This window comes from Ochotona curzoniae, unplaced genomic scaffold, assembly GCF_017591425.1.
Source record: "Ochotona curzoniae isolate NIBS_2020 unplaced genomic scaffold, NIBS_Ocur_1.0 contig_2210, whole genome shotgun sequence".
Lineage (NCBI taxonomy): Eukaryota > Metazoa > Chordata > Mammalia > Lagomorpha > Ochotonidae > Ochotona > Ochotona curzoniae.
Genome location: NW_024465369.1, coordinates 21,853,840 through 21,871,448, shown reverse-complemented (window position 1 = coordinate 21,871,448; position 17,609 = coordinate 21,853,840). Strand labels below are relative to the sequence as shown.

General features: G+C 37.6%; 1 protein-coding gene across 1 annotated transcript in view; it reads left to right on the top strand.

The window, feature by feature from the left end:
* The window catches only part of CCDC148 (coiled-coil domain containing 148), a 197,272-nt gene that overhangs the window by 11,232 nt on the left and 168,431 nt on the right, over positions 1 to 17,609 (top strand). The window contains exons 2-3 of the mRNA XM_040971994.1: positions 14,666 to 14,728; positions 15,254 to 15,378. Of these exons, the coding sequence (XP_040827928.1) occupies positions 14,666 to 14,728; positions 15,254 to 15,378 (188 nt within the window). The remainder of the gene's footprint in view (positions 1 to 14,665; positions 14,729 to 15,253; positions 15,379 to 17,609) is intronic.

The window sequence follows — 17,609 nt, the reverse complement described above, 5'->3', positions numbered from 1 at the left end:
CAGACATATTAGCATGGGGTTGGATCAGAAGCATTTGCGATTTGATTCAGGACCCATATGGCAGCCAGCATTGCAGGCCGTGGCTTAACTCACTGTACCACAGTGCCAGCTCCTGCCCTACTTTTTAACAAACACTTGGTATTTTACCTCTTTTTCATTTTAGCTATCTGTATATTTACAAAAATATTGTGCTTTATAAATTGTGTGCTAATGAATATTTAAATGCCTCTAATATGTCTGTTGGACAATTAGATAGCCTTTTATTATTGCTATAAAATGCCTGTTCAGGCCTTCTGCTCCATTTTTTACTGTGTTGTCTTATTTATTTTTAAATAAATTGTGTATGTTTTAAAATACATATGTATTCTAGGTTCTGGAATTTTGTTGAATATTTTTATGCTACATAAATTTTCTAGCTTCTTTGAATTGCATTTTACCTTGCTTAATTGTGTCTTTGGATAGACATATGTTCTTAATTTTAGTATTTCCCAACTTATAACATTTTCCATTGATGACCAGCATTTTAAAAGACAATCTTTGCCAACTCCCGGGTCACAGATACGTTGTTCTGTGATTTCTTCTAACAACTTTGTCTTCTCTGTTTCAAATTTAGATCTGTAAATCCACCTGGAATTAATTTTTGTGAATCCTTGGAGGTAGGGGGTCAGGAATTATTTTTTCCGTATGGATAGCCAGCCAACTCAGGACTGTTTGTTGAATAGTGTTCTTTGCTCCCTGCACAGCAGCATGTCTCACCGCTGGTATAAATCAGCTGATTACATTTGCACACGGAGAGGCACCCACACACACATGAGTCTTGCCTGTTTATACTGTTCATTGGCCTTTCTATTGCTCCAATAGTACAGTCTGTTGATTACTGTAGCTTCCTGATGGGTTTAGTTATAAGGAGCTGCAGATCCTCCAGCTTTGGTCTCTTCATCCAGATACCCTTGGCCAGTCTTTGTCATTTGCACTTCTACACATATTTTAAAAACAACCTGCTGATTTGCAGATAGGTACTGAGATTTTCTAGGATTTCAGTTGAGATTGGATAGATCAATTTGGAGGAGTGGATACTTTTTACAAAATTGAATCTTTCCTGAGATTTAGTAATTTGCTGATAGTCCCACAGATGGTTTACAGTGGTAGAGTTAGAATCCAACTTTTCAGTCAAAGCTCAATGTTACTCCAGAGCTGAGGGGCACTTAAATTTTGAAGAGATGTTACTTTGATTTAATTGTAATTTCAACACATCTACTTCATGGTGCACTCTTTAAAAACTTCTTGTTTTGGGCCCGGCGCGGTGGCGCAAGTGGTTAAGGTCCTCACCTAGCACGCCCGGGATCCCATATGGGCGCCGGTTCTAATCCCGGCAGCCCCGCTTCCCTTCCAGCTCCCTGCCTGTGGCCTGGGAAAGCAGTCGAGGACGGCCCAAGGCTTTGGGACCCTGCACCCACGTGGGAGACCCGGAAGAGGCTCCTGGCTTCGGATCGGCATAGTATCGGCCGTTGCGCTCACTTGGGGAGTGAATCATCGGATGGAAGATCTTCCTCTCTGTCTCTCCTCCTCTCTGTATATCTGCCTTTCCAATGAAAACATAATAAAAATAAATCTTTAAAAAAAAAAAAACTTCTTGTTTTATGAAATATCTATAATTTAATTTACCCTATTATTAATTTTAAAATTATTTTAAAATAATTTCTAGTTTTTCTCTTAGTAAATAGTTCTGTTTTCTTATAAAGGTGGTATTTGCACACATTTTCTTTGGTATAAATCACCAACATTGTCATTGGTCAAGTGGTTTGATAAAAAATTAAGAATTTGAGTTTTCTGCCAAACAGTGCCCTAGGTTGCTTATAAATGCCACCAACAATGCATATGTGTGTGCATTCATTTATTGTTATTTCCTATTCATTTACATATCTAATTTAGAACTTTGCTAATTTGATTTGTGTGCCTTTGATCACCACTAACAAGAAGTGGTATATTTTACTGACTATTTTATATGTTATTGACTATTACATTTTGAACCAAAGCATTTTGATGGCGCTTGTAAATCCTCGGCAGCCAAATCGTTACTGTTTGTCCTGTGTTATGTGATAATTTGTTCTCACCTATCCCTCTTTACCCATGCTCTCAGTAAGTCGAAAGGAGAACTCTCCCTTCTCTCTGTGAGGGTAAGAAGTTTATTTCTTTCCCCAGTTTTCCAAGCTTTATAAGACCTCATTGAACTTTTTATGAAGGAACTTTCATATAATATAAATCTTTTTTAAGGAGAAGATGAAACATAGAATTCTCCCCTTTGCTTTCTCCTGTGTAAACGGCTCAGTTGAAATGAAAAGTGAAAACTGAAACAAGACTGATTTTTTCATAACACTCTCCCTGTCCAGTTGCACCAGACCTATCCTCGTCTAGAACACAGTTGTGGGTCCTGAGTTAGTCACTTCCTCTTGCTGATTGTTTAAGCTAGACCTGTGTTAGGGCCAATCTTTGATGCTTCAAAACAACTGCTCTGCCTCCTCTGCAGGAACACTCTTGACCACTGCACTGCAGCACATCTTACCTGAAAACTTGACTTTTTTGGCAGGGAAGATGGTTTTGTCTTGTTTTGTTTTGTTTTTTAACCCAAATGGAGGGAACTAAATGGTGGTCCGGGCGGGGGGCGGGGTAGGAAAGTGAATTAGAAGTAAAGCTTGTTTCTCATCTTGTTTTACTCCTTCTTCCATCTTCTTTTTAATGTCTTCACTTCTTAACCTACATATATTCTTAAATTTAACTGCCCATAACAAAATGCATTAATATTTCTTACCTGTTAATAATTATTTCACTCATTGAGAATGTATTAGTGGCTACAACTTCCAGGTACTGTCATTTAATAGAGTTTTTTTAAAAAAGATTTATTTATTTTTATTACAAAGTCAGATATACAGAGAGGAGGAGTATAGAGAGGAAGATCTTCTATCCAATGATTCATTCCCCAAGTGAGCGCAGCAGCTGGTGCTGTGCTGATCCGAAGCCAGGAGCCAGGAGCTTTTTCCTTGTCTCACATGGGGGCCATATGGGATCCCGGCGCATTCAAGGCAAGGACTTTAGCCACTAGGCCACACCACCAGGCCCATTTAATAGAGTTTTGTAGTCCTTAAGATTGAAGAGTGGTGGGTTAATAATTTGTATTAAAATTAAAACAAAAAAACCTTTCTGTAAAGTGTTTTAGAAGAAAATTGCTCTGTGCGTAATTGACAGACATGTTATAGAAAGAATGATTTATTCTGGAGTATTGTAAATGCCCAGATGGATTATTCCATGTTATATTCTAATAGTGTAATTCCTATTCCTTTTGCGGAACTGACTTCACATCTTTTTCATACTTTCTCAGCTATATTGAAACTATAATGCAATTCTATTCAAGCTTTAAAATAGGAAATTTTGCTAGATGTAATTTTCTCATATGATGATGGAAGAGCAATTCAGTAATACTTGCTAGTCTTTTATCCTGTATCAATGGTTATTTTTTTCTAGAACAATTTTTATAATGCTTTATAAGGAAAGGAATCAAATCTCCTGGGTGCCTTACATTATCTCAATATTTACGAGTTGAGAATTTTGTTTGGCTAAAAAGAATAGAACCTAGTTGTAAAAGCGTGAAGATTTATTTTTCTCCTAAGGCGTCTAAAGGGAAGTTGTCCAGGGGTAGTAGAACAGATTCTTCATATCAATTCACAGGCTCTCTGTTATATTCTTCTGTGCAGTAGTTAGAATGTATCTTTCACAGTGACACTCACAAGGCAGGCACAGACCAGGCCATTTGTAATTTAGCATTCACATTTCAAACATGGAGAAAGGAAGAAGGTCTGGGAAGTGGAGTGGGAAGGAGCACCTATATGGGAAGACAAATCTTTGTCCAAATGTTCCAGCAGACGTCTACTTTTATCTCAGTGGTATCAGATGGTTGCTTAGACCCTCAAGGGTACCAAAGGAAAGCTAGTATTTTAGCTTCAAACAGAATTGGGATCTGTCAGGCAAGAAAGACAGACTAGCCATTAGCACTTAGCTCTGTCAGCCACAGCTTCAAGCTGCAGTTGAGAACATTTCTTTAGCAGCATATACAAATTCCATTTAGTTGTTGAACTCTATAACCTTGCTGTGGCCTTGGCTTTAGAGTTTTAATGAACAAGCTTGTAATCAAGAGAAGGAGAAAAGGATTTGTGACCATTAATTAAAATAAAAAGTACTGAGTTCTGTATCATTTTCTTTAAAAAAAAAAAAGGTGTCAGAAGAAATTTCTCTTATAAAGGACAACAAAAAAGGTATTAAAATTATGTAACTATAAAAAAACAAGATGAAGTTAATCAGACAATCAAGCTAGGATTCATGGGGTTGTTGTGACTTAGTAAGTTCAAGAGGCTCTGGGAAGCATTCTGAGCCAAGCAGGTTCAGAAGTGGGTGTGATGGGTGTGCAGCTACCAGGGCTCTCACCAGCAGAATGCAATAGACAATCCTACAAACTCTAATGTTGTTGCTGTATTTCTATAAAACAATAGCCAGAAATAATGTATTTTCAATAATATTTGTTAGTTTTTTTAAAAGATTTTTTTCATTTATTTGAAAGCCAGTTTTACAGAGAAAGAAGGAAAGAGAAAGAGTGTGTGTGTGTGTGTGTGTGAGAGAGAGAGAGAGAGAGAGAGAGAGAGATCTTTAATCCACTAGTTTATTCCACAGCACCCAGGGTAGAGCCAGGCTGGAACCAAGAGCCAGCAGCTTTAGCCAGGTCTTCCATGTTGGTGACCGGGACCCAAGCACTTGAACAACTTCTTTTCCCAGGACTTTCACAGGGAGCTGGAAGTGGAGTAGTTGCAGCATGAATGGGTAGGTTCCCGTAGGAGGTGCTGATGTTATAGGTGGTGGCTCACTATGTTACAGCACAGACCCCTGTTTATTATTTTTGATTATATGAATATGTGAACTTGTATGTATGTATTATTATGAAATACAAAGATTTCATTATACACAGATCTGAAGTTTTCAGTAGCATGGGCCTCTTAATTGTAGGATCCTTTTCACTTTGCTATACAATGTGTATTATTTAGACCTTTTCCTGGAGAAAGAATTAGAATGACAAAGAGAGGAAGGAGGAGCCAGCATTGTAGTGTAGCACGTTAAGCCACTGCCTGCAATGCCAGCTTCCCATGTGAACCTGAGTTGGAGTTTCTTGACTCTTCCACTTCCTATCCAGCTCCTTGCTAATGCATCTGGGAAAGCAACCAAGGAGGGCCCAAGTGTTTGAACTCCTACCACCCACATGAGAGAATTGGAGGGAGTTCCTGACTTCTGAATTGGTCTGGCTCAGCCCCAACCATTGTGACCATGAGGAGTGAATCAATGGAAGTTCTCTATCTCTCTAACTTTTTCTCTCAGATAAACAGATTAGCACACATTTAAAAAGAGATAGGGATAAATTCATATTTTGTGTCTATGTATGTTTCTGTAGTGGTATTTATGGATTATGTATAATGGTGTGAGATTTGCTTTTGGTAATGTGTATTGGAGCTAAGACCAAAAGATCTGTTTACACTATACAAAGGATCCCTTTTTTGCACTTAAGCTCTTAGAAAAGTAAGATAATTTAAATATCCTTATATTGCTAATAAATACAGACATGGTACAGGTTTCTTCTTGTGAACTAGGTGCAATGACTGGCAGCTGAATAACTCCTCAAGGGGTGCATGCCAACTCCTTTCACATGAATTTATAATACTGCAACTTAACAAGACTGAGTCAGCTTCTTTATGTTTCCTTCACATAAACCTCAATGGACTTCCCATTTTGATGCAGAATTTGTTTTTCATAATTATTTTCATCTCAGAAGGTGACCCTATATTGAATACCCAAGAAGGAAGAAGTGAAAAACATGTGTTTGCTTCTAAAACCAACATGTTTTAGGATCAGGATCATGATTTCTGATGTAATCACATGGTGCTTTTTCCATAAATATGGCCTGAGTATCTGATGTAGGCTTGACTCCATCTCAGGCACTCTGGAAAGATACGATCAACTATAGACTTGGCTTTCATAGAGCACGCTTCCTAAAGGAATGATAAGCAAATGAGTAACTGCATAATTAAATACCACATAGTAAAGTGTGCTGTGAAGGTTGAAGGAATAGTGATAGAGAGGCATGACCAAGGAAGGATTCTGCAGAAGTCTGAATAAAATTTATCATCATGAATCTAATATATGATATATATTCAATAAACATTGGAAGAAATCCACATGCATGTATGTGCAACACTAAAGATATCACAACACTAAAGATAATAGCAAAAGGGAGGAGAAAATTGTCTCTTTCTAGATTAAAAGAATCTAGTAGCACAATGAAGAAGGACTAGAATAAGTAGACACTGGCTTTAAAGGCAAGGCTTGCTCAGATAAGAGTGAGTGTGCAAAGATGGGAGTGTGCAAAGAGAGAGTGTGCAAAGATGGGACTGTGTGAACGATGACTGCGCCTGTTTCCTACTGGTAATGACAACTTACCACAGATCTATTGGCTTAACACAGAGTTATCGTCTTATAATTCTGCAGGCAATATCCAAAATAGGCATCCCTGGGCTGAAGTCAAGGTGTTGGTAGGGCTGTTTGCCTCTGGAATCTCCAGGAGAGAATCTGTTTCTTTTCTCTTTTTCCCCAGCATCTGAAATTTGTCTGCAATCCTTGGGTTATGGCCTCTTCTTCCATCAGCAGAACTATAACCATAAGCTTGTCGTTGTTAAGGCTTTCTCTTTTCTGATCTGTACTTAAGCATCATGTCTCCTTCTCTAACCATGACCTTCCTGGTTCCCTTGTCATAAGAATGTTTGGGATTGGATTGACTCCACCAAGATAAACCAGGTAATCTCTCTTTCTAAGGTCAGCTGATATGCTGCTTAAAGTTTTTCCTCTGCAACCTGTTTCCCTTTGCATGTAACATAACATGCTTGTAAGTCATGATGATTAAGATTTGGACAAGTTTGTTAGTGTCAGTGTTCAGGTTTCCACAAGCACAATATATTTAGGAATCTATACATGCTTTGGTAGTGCTTAAGTATAGAGTATACATACAGTTATGGCTAACAAAGGGCATGCTTATAAGAGGGAGTCCTTGTTAGTATTATACTGTTTGAATCTTATCCTGGATGTGATTTGGTATGTCAGGAAGTTCTCAGAAGTGTAAAAATAATTAAAAATACTTATGGAAACATGAAATTAAAGATGAGCTTGTTTGGGTGAAGAGTATTTTGAAATTGGTGTATAGTTTTTGTAAAAATACACATCTTCGATGAAGTTTTTGATGACCCTTGTACAAATGGATTTCATTTTTTTGCACCAAAATAATCTTATTTAAAGATTTCCTTTTCCTTGAATTTTTAAAAGCATTCCTTGAGTTTTAGAACCATCATTCATTCAAGCATTTGTGTGATGCTAACTAGGGTGAGAAGAAAACAAAAATAATACTGAAAAACCCACACGAAAGAGTCATATGATAAATTATACAAATCTCCACTGCTGATGGAGAAATTAGCAGGAAAGGGGCCCTACAGAAGCAGGTAAGCCTTTTCCTTTAATCCAGGTATATCAGATAGGAAAGTTGATTCTCACAATTGATCTTAAATTTAACACTGTCTAAAATGGCAAATCAAATTTTGAGGTCAAGGGATGAATCTCTGCAAAATGGAGATTCCCTTAAAGGTCTTGCATCTGAGTGGAAAATTTGAAAATTGTATTTCCTTATAAATAATTAGTTTCCCAAGTTGATTTGCCAAACTTCAAAACTCTCTTTTATGACTTTTGATGAGGATTTTTGAGACAAGCAGTGTGGACTCATGTATTTCCCTTTCCCCTACCCATTGTAAATCTGGTATATATATTTACACAATTTCCCTGGCACTTCCTGAGCATTTAAACTAAGTGTGAGGATGTAGAGGTAAAGGCCTGAGAGATTTACATAGGTACCTCCATTCTGCAAATCTGAAGTCTCCCAGACTGGATCCTTCTAGATCTTTTGCCTTGGTTAACTCTTTCTGCCTGCATCTGCTCCCCAGTCTGCTGAAGCAAGTGGATAAGTACATTTGTGTTTAAAGCATTGTGGATAAGGTTGGTTTAGACTGTCTTATTTGAGCTGCTGTAGACAGGAAAAGAAAGGACTGTCATAAAGGCTGACTGTGGGTGCAATTTGCTTTATAAACAATTTATATGACTTAGGAACAACGCAGCAATTTTGTAGATTTCCTTTGATTATTGACGTGTTGATGTAAAGGGGAAGAATTTTTTGTTTTAGATTTTCTTTCTTGTATTGGTTAAGTTAATAAAAATGAATACAAGAGCACTGCACAAAGTTCGTGGAAAATTAACCTTACCTCTTAGTTGTGTTCTTCCACAAATGTTTTTAAGTATCCTCATGTGTGTGTATGTACATGTGCATTTATGAACATATGCCATTTTGTACCCATTGAAGATACACAGATTAAAAACCCCTTGGATGCACAGAGTATTATGGAAAGATGAATATGTTATGTTATTAAATGACAAGCATTTAAGAATTGTGTATACATATATATATAGCCATTCATTTATATGAAAATTATGCAAATGCATATGAGATTTTTGAAAGGATTCAAACTAAAACCATGAAAATGACCATTAGGGCTAAATACAGCAGAATATTTGACTAAGTAAGTTTGGAGATTTTAAATTTGTCACATAATTTCTATACATTTGACATTATTTTTACCAACACTTTTGTACGTGGAAAAAGTTTTATCATATTTCTTTGTCTTCTACGCAGCATTTAAAAGCACCTTATATTTCAATGTAAGCATTTAAAAATTCTATGACATTTGACATATATACTTTAATATATCCTGTCATGAAATGTGATTTTCTTATTTTTTTTTCAAAGAGATAGAGACACAAAGATATTTACCCCCACTGGTTCATCGCCTAAATCCCTGCAGTCATTGTGGCTGCGACAGGTCACAGCCAGGAGCTAGGAACTCAAACTAGCTCTCTCACATGGATGGCATTGATGAAAACAGTAGGGTTATCACAGCTGTCTCTTGGGCTATGCATCAGCAGGAAGTTGGGGTGGAGAGTGGAACTGGGATTCAAATCCAGGCACTCCAACGTGGAGTACAGGCATCCAAAGAGGTACCTTAATCACTGTGTCTCCGGCTTCTGTGGCAACATCTCTCAACATCTAGTGCAGTGACTACCATTTTAGTTCAGTCCTTTTTAAAATGTGTGTTTACTTCTTATAAGAAAGGTAAGCATTTAGAAATTATGTTCCAGCAAACAGAATAAACCAAGAGTGACGACAAGTTAACTCTCCAGATTTGCCCTATGATACATTGGGTGTGCAGAATTAAATTGCATTCCTTCTGTACAAGTTTTGTTTTACTTAACAAATATTTAGTTACTTTAAAAAAATCTGTACAAATTCACTTTATATTAATTTTTTTCAACCCTCTAGCCACTGGAAAGCTATCCTTATTACACTATATAGCAAAGTGTTTTTCCTATATGCTGAGAAATTTCTCATGAAAATATATGATTAAAAATATCTTCAATAATTGAAAATTCACTACCTAAATTCACTGAGAACACTCTAGTAATTCTTAAGATGTCACATCACATGAATATGGAGTAATTTCCAATACTAAGTGCTCTTAAATTATTTAACATGAAAAATTCTGTCATGCTCCACAGGTGCTTCAGGGTGCACACCCACGGACTGAAGATTCATTCATTTTTACTAGCTGTTTGAACACACAGTTTCTGAAAGATTTTGCTAGAGAAACAACAATTGCATTCTGAAGGGACATCTGGCATTGGGCTCAGTGGTCTGATACGTGTTTTCTTGCAAGTGTCCATTTACAGTGAAAACGGACATTACTGCTGAAGACACCTGGCATTAGCTGCACTTGGCTGTCACCACTTGTCCTGCACTATGTTAATCAGTGTTATAATGGTCTAGGCTAAGGAAGAAAATCTTGTATCAAATTGTCAACCTATACTTAACAGTTTCATTGGGAGTCAGATGACTACTGGCACACTTTTTCATTTTCTAATATTCTAGTTTCCATTACACTGCTCATGAGGGAAAAAAAAATTCTGTTGGACCTGGCATGATAGCCTAGTGGCTAAAATCCTCGCCTTCCACATGCCATAATCCCATATGGACACTGGTTCTAATGCTAGGGGCCCTCCTTCCCATCCAGCCCCTTGCCTGTGTTCTGGGAAAGCAGTGGAGGACAGCCCAAAGCCTTGGGACCCTGCACCTGCATGGGAGACCTGGAAGAGGATCCAGGCTCCTGGCTTCAGATCAGATCAGCTCCAGCCATTGCAGTCACTTGGGGAGTGAATCAACAGATGGAAGATCTTCCTCTCTGTCTCTCATCCTCTGTATATTTGACTTCCAAATAAAAATAAATAAATCTTAAACAGGAAGAATCTGTAAAAAGAAGCAGTTACTTAGCCAAAAGTAATTTTGACTATAGGCGAAAGTAGCCACTCTCAATTTCTCACTAGTAAGCATAAAATTGAAATGACCTAGATGACAAATGCTTCTTTTGGAATCAAAGTATTTGCTTTAGTACAGGTTCATAGCATACAATCTGAAATGTGTTCTTGCAGAGATATTATTCATTTTTCCTGATTTTTAGAATTATGGGATAGACATATTTCTTATATGCCCTGTGGGGCTTGGGTCAGTACCCTGCAGCTCTACACATTAATATTTTTTAGCAGATGTGTCCAAAGTTCCCATTAGATAGAGTGCACAACAGTTGAGATGAGCCTTGCCATTAAGTGATTTCAGCATGTCAGCAGTGAAAAAGCCTTTATTTGGAGAGATTTTTTAATTATAAATCTGATGTTTTCCTGCAAATGATTAGGCATGTGATTTTTGTCATTTATCCCTAAGCCTCAATCATTTCAATTGCCAAAATGAGAAATGGGTTTAATCCAATTATTAATGAATTTTCAAATCACATTATGTGAAATCAATGTTCTATTATAGGAAAACCTATAATTTATTTTGTAACACCTCAGCTTAATAGTCTCTTAATTAAGAGACCTTCAACATTTTTGGAAGATGGGTAGTATTTATAATTTATATATAAGAATTAAGCTATGTGACCCAAGAAGTGTGTCTACTTGGTACTCTGTGTTGTTGGAACCAAAGTAGGTTTCAACTTCATGAAGACAGATTTGTTTGGGTTGAAACTTTGATTATCACAATATTCTGGGGCGTTCCTTTAATTACATTTTATCATAAACTTTTTTGAGACACATTGTTATTCCAGTGTAATGTTCTCTTTTACTTGAGAGATTTATTTGTAGGGAAAAGTTATGGGTGGAGTAGATGGAAGATACAAAGAGGAAACTTCTACCTGCTGATTCACACTCCAGAATAGCCACAGCAGTCACAGTTGGGCCAGGCTGAAGCCAGGAGCTTGGAACTCCATCCAGACCTCCTTATCAGTGATGGAGTCCAAGGGTTTGGTTCGTCCATTTCCCATTGATTTCCCAGGCATGTTGGCAGGGAACTAGATCAAGAACTCAGTGGCTGGGGATCTGACTGGCAATTTGATAGGAGATTCTAGCACTGCAGGTGGAGGCTTAACCTGTTGTGTTACAGTGCTTGCTCCAAGTATAATATTCTTTTTTTTTTTTAAAGATTTATTTATTTTTATTACAAAGTCGGATATACAGAGAGGAGGAGAGACAGAGAGGAAGATCTTCCGTCCGATGATTCACTCCCCAAGTGACCACAACGGCCGGTGCTTCGCTGATCCAAAGTCAGGAACCAGGAAACTCTTCTGGGTCGCCCATGTGGGTGCAGAGTCCCAAAGGTTTGGGCCATCCTCACTGCTTTCCCAGGCCACAAGCAGGGAGATGGTTGGGGAAGTGGAGCTGCCGGGATTAGAACCGGCGACCATATGGGATCCTGGCACGTTCAAGACGAGGACTTTAGCTGCTAGGCTACGCCGCCGGGCCCCAAGTATAATATTCTTATAAATTTAACTAAAATTTGAGATGTGTAAACATGGTGAGACACATTTGGTGAGTTACAAAGCTTTCCCTTGAAAACTCAATGCAATGGCCTTGAGAGGTGGTGGAACTTTTAAGAGATGAATGGATTATTAGGTGGGATCAGTGCAGTTCTCATGGCACTAAATTAGTGAGGCTCTTTTTATATTTTTCCTCTTCCATATACTCCGGCTTTCCTTAGCTTTCCCACTATGCAGTGCAAGGCACTTGCCAGATATAGCTGCTTTTTGTGGCTTGTACCTGTGTTATAGAAAAATGCAGTATTTGGTGTCTTTGTTTACAGGATGCAGTTCAGTTTTCTGCCACTTTCTGTGGTCTTGCTCCATGTTAACTTTATCATTTAACTGAGGTTGTTGATGACATTTACGTATGATACTCTTACTTGCTGGGTATGTCAGTAGGGCAAACTAAAAGAAGCTGAAATATTATATTAGGGAGAGGGACACTATAGTATGGGCTTAGAGATTGCTTTTGTGGTTCTTGTGAGTTTGTCATGAGACATCTAGTATCAAATACCCACTTTTGATTGAGTTCCTCAAGCAGTATGTGCGGTGTTAAATATTCATGGAAAATGTGTATTATGATAACTTATGCATAGATCTCAAAATATTTTTCAGCCAAATAGACTTGTGCTAGCTTATTGTAACATCTAAGCAGGATATAGTTTGAGGCCCTAAGAAGATATCAGTTTGAAAAGAAAGCACGATTTTTGCTAAATTTGAAGCAAAATGTCACATTTATCACGATGGTTGGGTTGGAATATAGCAATCATTAAGGTTTATGAAGTTTATGGTGAAAATGCTTGAAACAGATCAGCAGTTTATAAATAACCCATTTTAAGGAGGAATGTGACAACATTGACAGGGAGACCAGGTCCAATCTGCTTGTGAAGAAAAATTCGTTTTGTTTGTATGCTTATTCAAGAGGACTGACAATTAACAATCTGAATTACAGTCCACACTACAGACATCTCAACCAACTCACCTCCCACAACTCCAACCAACAAGTTAAAAAGGTGCAATCTTTTGTCATGATAACTTGGGCAGCTTTTTGGAAGTCATTGATGTCTGTTCTTTCTTCCTGCATTTAGAAATGTTTAGTTATTGCAAAGGTCTCTAGGCACAGTTAGATCAATCCAGTGGATACTGAACACAACCTTAGCAAGTATTTCTTGGAAGAACCACTTGATTGGTCCTTTTATCCTGAAGGTGATCCTAAATGATTGCAGTTGCATCTATCACAACTTGGGCTCCCAGGAAGCAGATACTGAAGTAGACTTAGGAATGCAAGATGTTTATCGGGATTCCACATCCATGAAAGGAATCAGGAAGAAGTAGAATTGGGAAAATGAAGAATCAATTTCAAGCAGATCCAACAAATTCTATGCGAATTTGAAGTAGGGCCTATTGCAAATATTGTCTGTCTGTGACTTACATTGGACCCAAATTGGCTTATACTCCTGCCTTACTTAGTTGTAAGGTATGGCTGCCCCAGCGAAGGTATCACGAGGCTCTTCTCCATAGCTCAGTCCACATTGAAGGAGGTGACAGTTGGAGGCTGTTTTAGACTGCACTCCGACAGCTGGACCAAGAGTCCTTCTTCAAAGGCAGATGTGTCAGGGTGTTACTCTTTTTTGTTTTTAAAGATTTATTTTTATTATGTTTTTATTGGAAAGGTGGATATACAGAGAGGAGAGACAGAGAGGAAGATCTTCCGTCCGATGATTCACTCCCCAAGTGACCCCAACGGCCAATGCTATTCCGATCCGAAGCCAGGAGCCTATTCTGGGTCTCCCATGTGGGTGCAGGGTCCAAGGCTCTGGGCCATCCTCAACTGCTTTCCCAGGACACAAGCAGGGAGCTGGGTGGGAAGCAGGGTCACTGGGATTAGAACCGGTGCCCATATGGGATCCCACATGTGTTCCTCCCTCCTTCAATAACTCAAGATAGAATACACATAACCTTTTAATCACCATACTTTTCAGATGGGATAATACAGCAAAGGGTCCTAAAGGGAAAAGATTGGAAATAGTGATCAAAATGTGCAGTACAGAAGAAAAACACAAGTGAAGGGAGAGTTGTGGGAAGAAGGAACAAATTCTAAGAGAATAAAGTTAATATTTTTCCAGTCCTATTCAGACCTGTGCTCCACTTAGGACGATTTTTTTTGGTAGAATTATTTGAAAGGCAAAGAGACAGAGATAGGCAGAGAAGGGTATTGCTTCTAGTTGCTTACTCCCTAAAGGCATGCAATAGTCAAGTTCACTCCTATAATAGTTATACCTGGGCCAGACCAAAGTTGTGATCCAGAAACTCAATCTGAGCTGCTCTTATGGATAACAAGAACCTATTTACCTGAGCTATCACCTGCTACCACCTGGTATATACATTTTTAGGAAGCTGGAAGTGGGAGCAAAGTGGGTCTGGAATTCAAACACTGTGGTATGGATTGCAGGCACACTGAGTGGTGTCGGATACCCAACCCCCATGCCTCACTTTTAAAAATACTTGAATGATCACATCTTTAAAAACACTTTTAAAATAACCTTGCAAACTTGTAACTGTTATTGTTTCTCTGACAGGTATGGAAAACGTGAATATGAGAGACAGGCCATTCCTGACAACTCAGAGAAATGCTAGCTCAGGTATTTTCTAACTGAATTATTATTTATTTATTTGAAAGCTAGAATTGCAGAGAGACCAAGAGCAAATATTCTCTGCTAGTTTTCCGTGGTGCATTAACAAGGAGGTAGATTGGGATTGGAGCGTCGAGATCTGAACTAGAGGCCATGTGGGATGCCAGCACGGCAGGTGGTGGTTTAACTTGATACATCCCAAGTCCATTCCTGCTTTAAGCTTGAAAGAATGCTTCAACAGTGGTCATACTTTGTATCTTGGCATCACACTTTTTAAAAATTCATAATATACTAATTTACATGGAAATATGCCCTCAATGCCCTTATAAAATTACAGTTTTTTACAAAGTGTAATGACCAAATTCTAAGAGTTTCTAGAAATAGAGTTTCAAACATATTATGGAAAATGTACTGTATTATTTCTTGAATTTGCATTTAAAATACTTGAAAGTAACATGAAGTTAACATTTTAGCCTACCTATAATTTGATTTCCTGAAACCAGGATTTGTCATTTTTGTGGTTTTTATGAACAGCAGATAATCTGGTATTTCGAGTGAAAAATGGGATAAAAAGTAAAAAGTACAAACCAGTGGACTATCAACAATTGCATGCTTTAACTGAAGCAAAGAAGTTAGCTTCTGCGTCATCAGAGCTAAAGGTGAGGAGGGGTGTGTGTGTATGTGGTGTGTGTGTAGTTGAGGGAAATCGATTCCTAGGATGCATAATGATATTTACATTGCAAATGTGAAAATAAATAACATTCTAAATAGGTTTTACCGTCTCTCAAGTATTATAGTAAACAGCAGCTAACATAGGCCTTGGACCCTGTTATTTTATATGAATTTCTCAATTAACGTTACTAACAATGCCTTGAGGTCTGAATTGAAGTTTATTTTTGGAAAGAAGGCCATTTCATTAGCTTTCAGCAACATCCAACCTGAATAATAAAAATTGCTAGCAAGTGCAATATGTGAACAACATATATGACTTAAGTTCCTTTGGCACCATTATACTCAGGTACTCTGAAGTGCTGTGCTTTCTAGAATTCCCCTTTTCTCTCTTCTATGTTTGTCTCATGTGGAAACAAGGTGAACAAATGCTAGATTCAACAGGAGATTATAGAAAATAATTCTGAACATTAATGTAGGGCCAAGTATAGTGTAGGATTACTCATGAAATGTAGTTCCCTTGTGCAAACAACAGTGTTTCTTAACAGCAGCATTGTCATTGCTTGGTTACGTTAAACAACTGGTTTTTCAAATAATGTGTTAAGCAAAGTTTTTATTTGTGTTTAAAATTTTCATTTTCTCTCTCATGTTTGCATAGCTCTTTGTTAATACTTGTTACAAAGTGTAACTCATGATTCTGGGGGAACATTTGATACCTTATTCTGGAAAAATTATTCTCTAGATTATATTCTCTCAAACTAAGGTGACTGTTCAAAATTTGGGATATTATGTGTTTGATCAGATGCCACTTGAAAACAATTTGTTGAGGAATTTAAAGAAATTTATATAAGGAATTTATATAACTATCATCATAATTTTTCATGTATCTGATTTCTGTTCTGACATATTGTATATACATCGAATGTGCTTGCATGCCTGTATAAACACAAACACTTAATTCATGTATTCTTGCATGATAATCAAGGTATGATAGTCTGTATACTTTTTACCTTAATATTTTTCTATATAACCCTTATGATACTTACTATATACTAATTGTTCCAAGCAATAAGTATTATATGCCCACTTTTTGCCTTGAAAATACAATTGCAAAATTCAACCCCAACTTTGATTAAGTACCACCCTGGGGGACGATAGAGAGTCACTGTTTATCAGATAAGCCCAGAATAAAGTTATATTTGCTATAAACTGCAATGAAAACAAAACATGCTGCCAAGGCTTGGTCCTGACTATGTAGTTAGAAAAGGCCTTTCTGAGAAAGTAACATTGGAATGAGGATCTTAGATCAGTAAGAAGTAATTAAGCAAAAACCAGGGCGGCAATTACTCCAGATAGAAAGATGCATGATCACATCTTCTCGTTAGGCTGTGCAAGGCTTCGCTTGTGTCGTGTTGGAAGTCATTTTACTGTGAACGCCTTTGTGGAGAGAGACTTTTTATGGTTTAGAATTCCTATCCTCCACAGGTAAAATTCTCATGATTTGGCTATCTGGACTGAAAGTCTAGTTTGTTTGTTTGTTTGTTTGTTTGATGTTTTTGAGACCTATTTCCAAATTTCTTTCCTAAAGTATTACTTTAATAAAGACACTGCCACAAGCATATCCTTGAAACCTTTGTCATGTTAAATTATCTGCACATATATTTCATATGTGTATCTATTTTATATATCGTATACACATATATATGTGTGTATAAATATTATACATATATATTCATCCTTTCATCTGAGATGTACTAAAATAGCACAGACAACTTTTTGGTTGAATATGGAAGGGTAGAATGGTTGAGTATTATAGAGAACATTTCTTAGTGACGACACATTTCCTCCAAATAATAAACATTTAATAATCTTAATTATTATTGTGGTTTCAAAATTTGAACACTAGACAGGGGGAAAATAATTCCTTAACCTTGTCAACTACTTCTTTGCATCTCTGGTCCTTGTTTTATAGATTTGTGAGTTTTAACTGGCATTTTACTTCATTTTAAAGGATACATTTGAAAAGCAGAGCAAAGGAGAATAAGAGTCAGACCTTCCTCTGCCGATTTACTCCGTGAATTAGCTGTAACGACGGAGGGCGAGGCTGAAGTCAGGAGCTAGGAACCTACCCTGATCTTTCATGAGTTTCAGGGGTCCAGGTGTTTGAGCCATTTTCTCCTGCATTCCTAGGTGCATCAGTTGAGACCAAGATAGGAAGCAG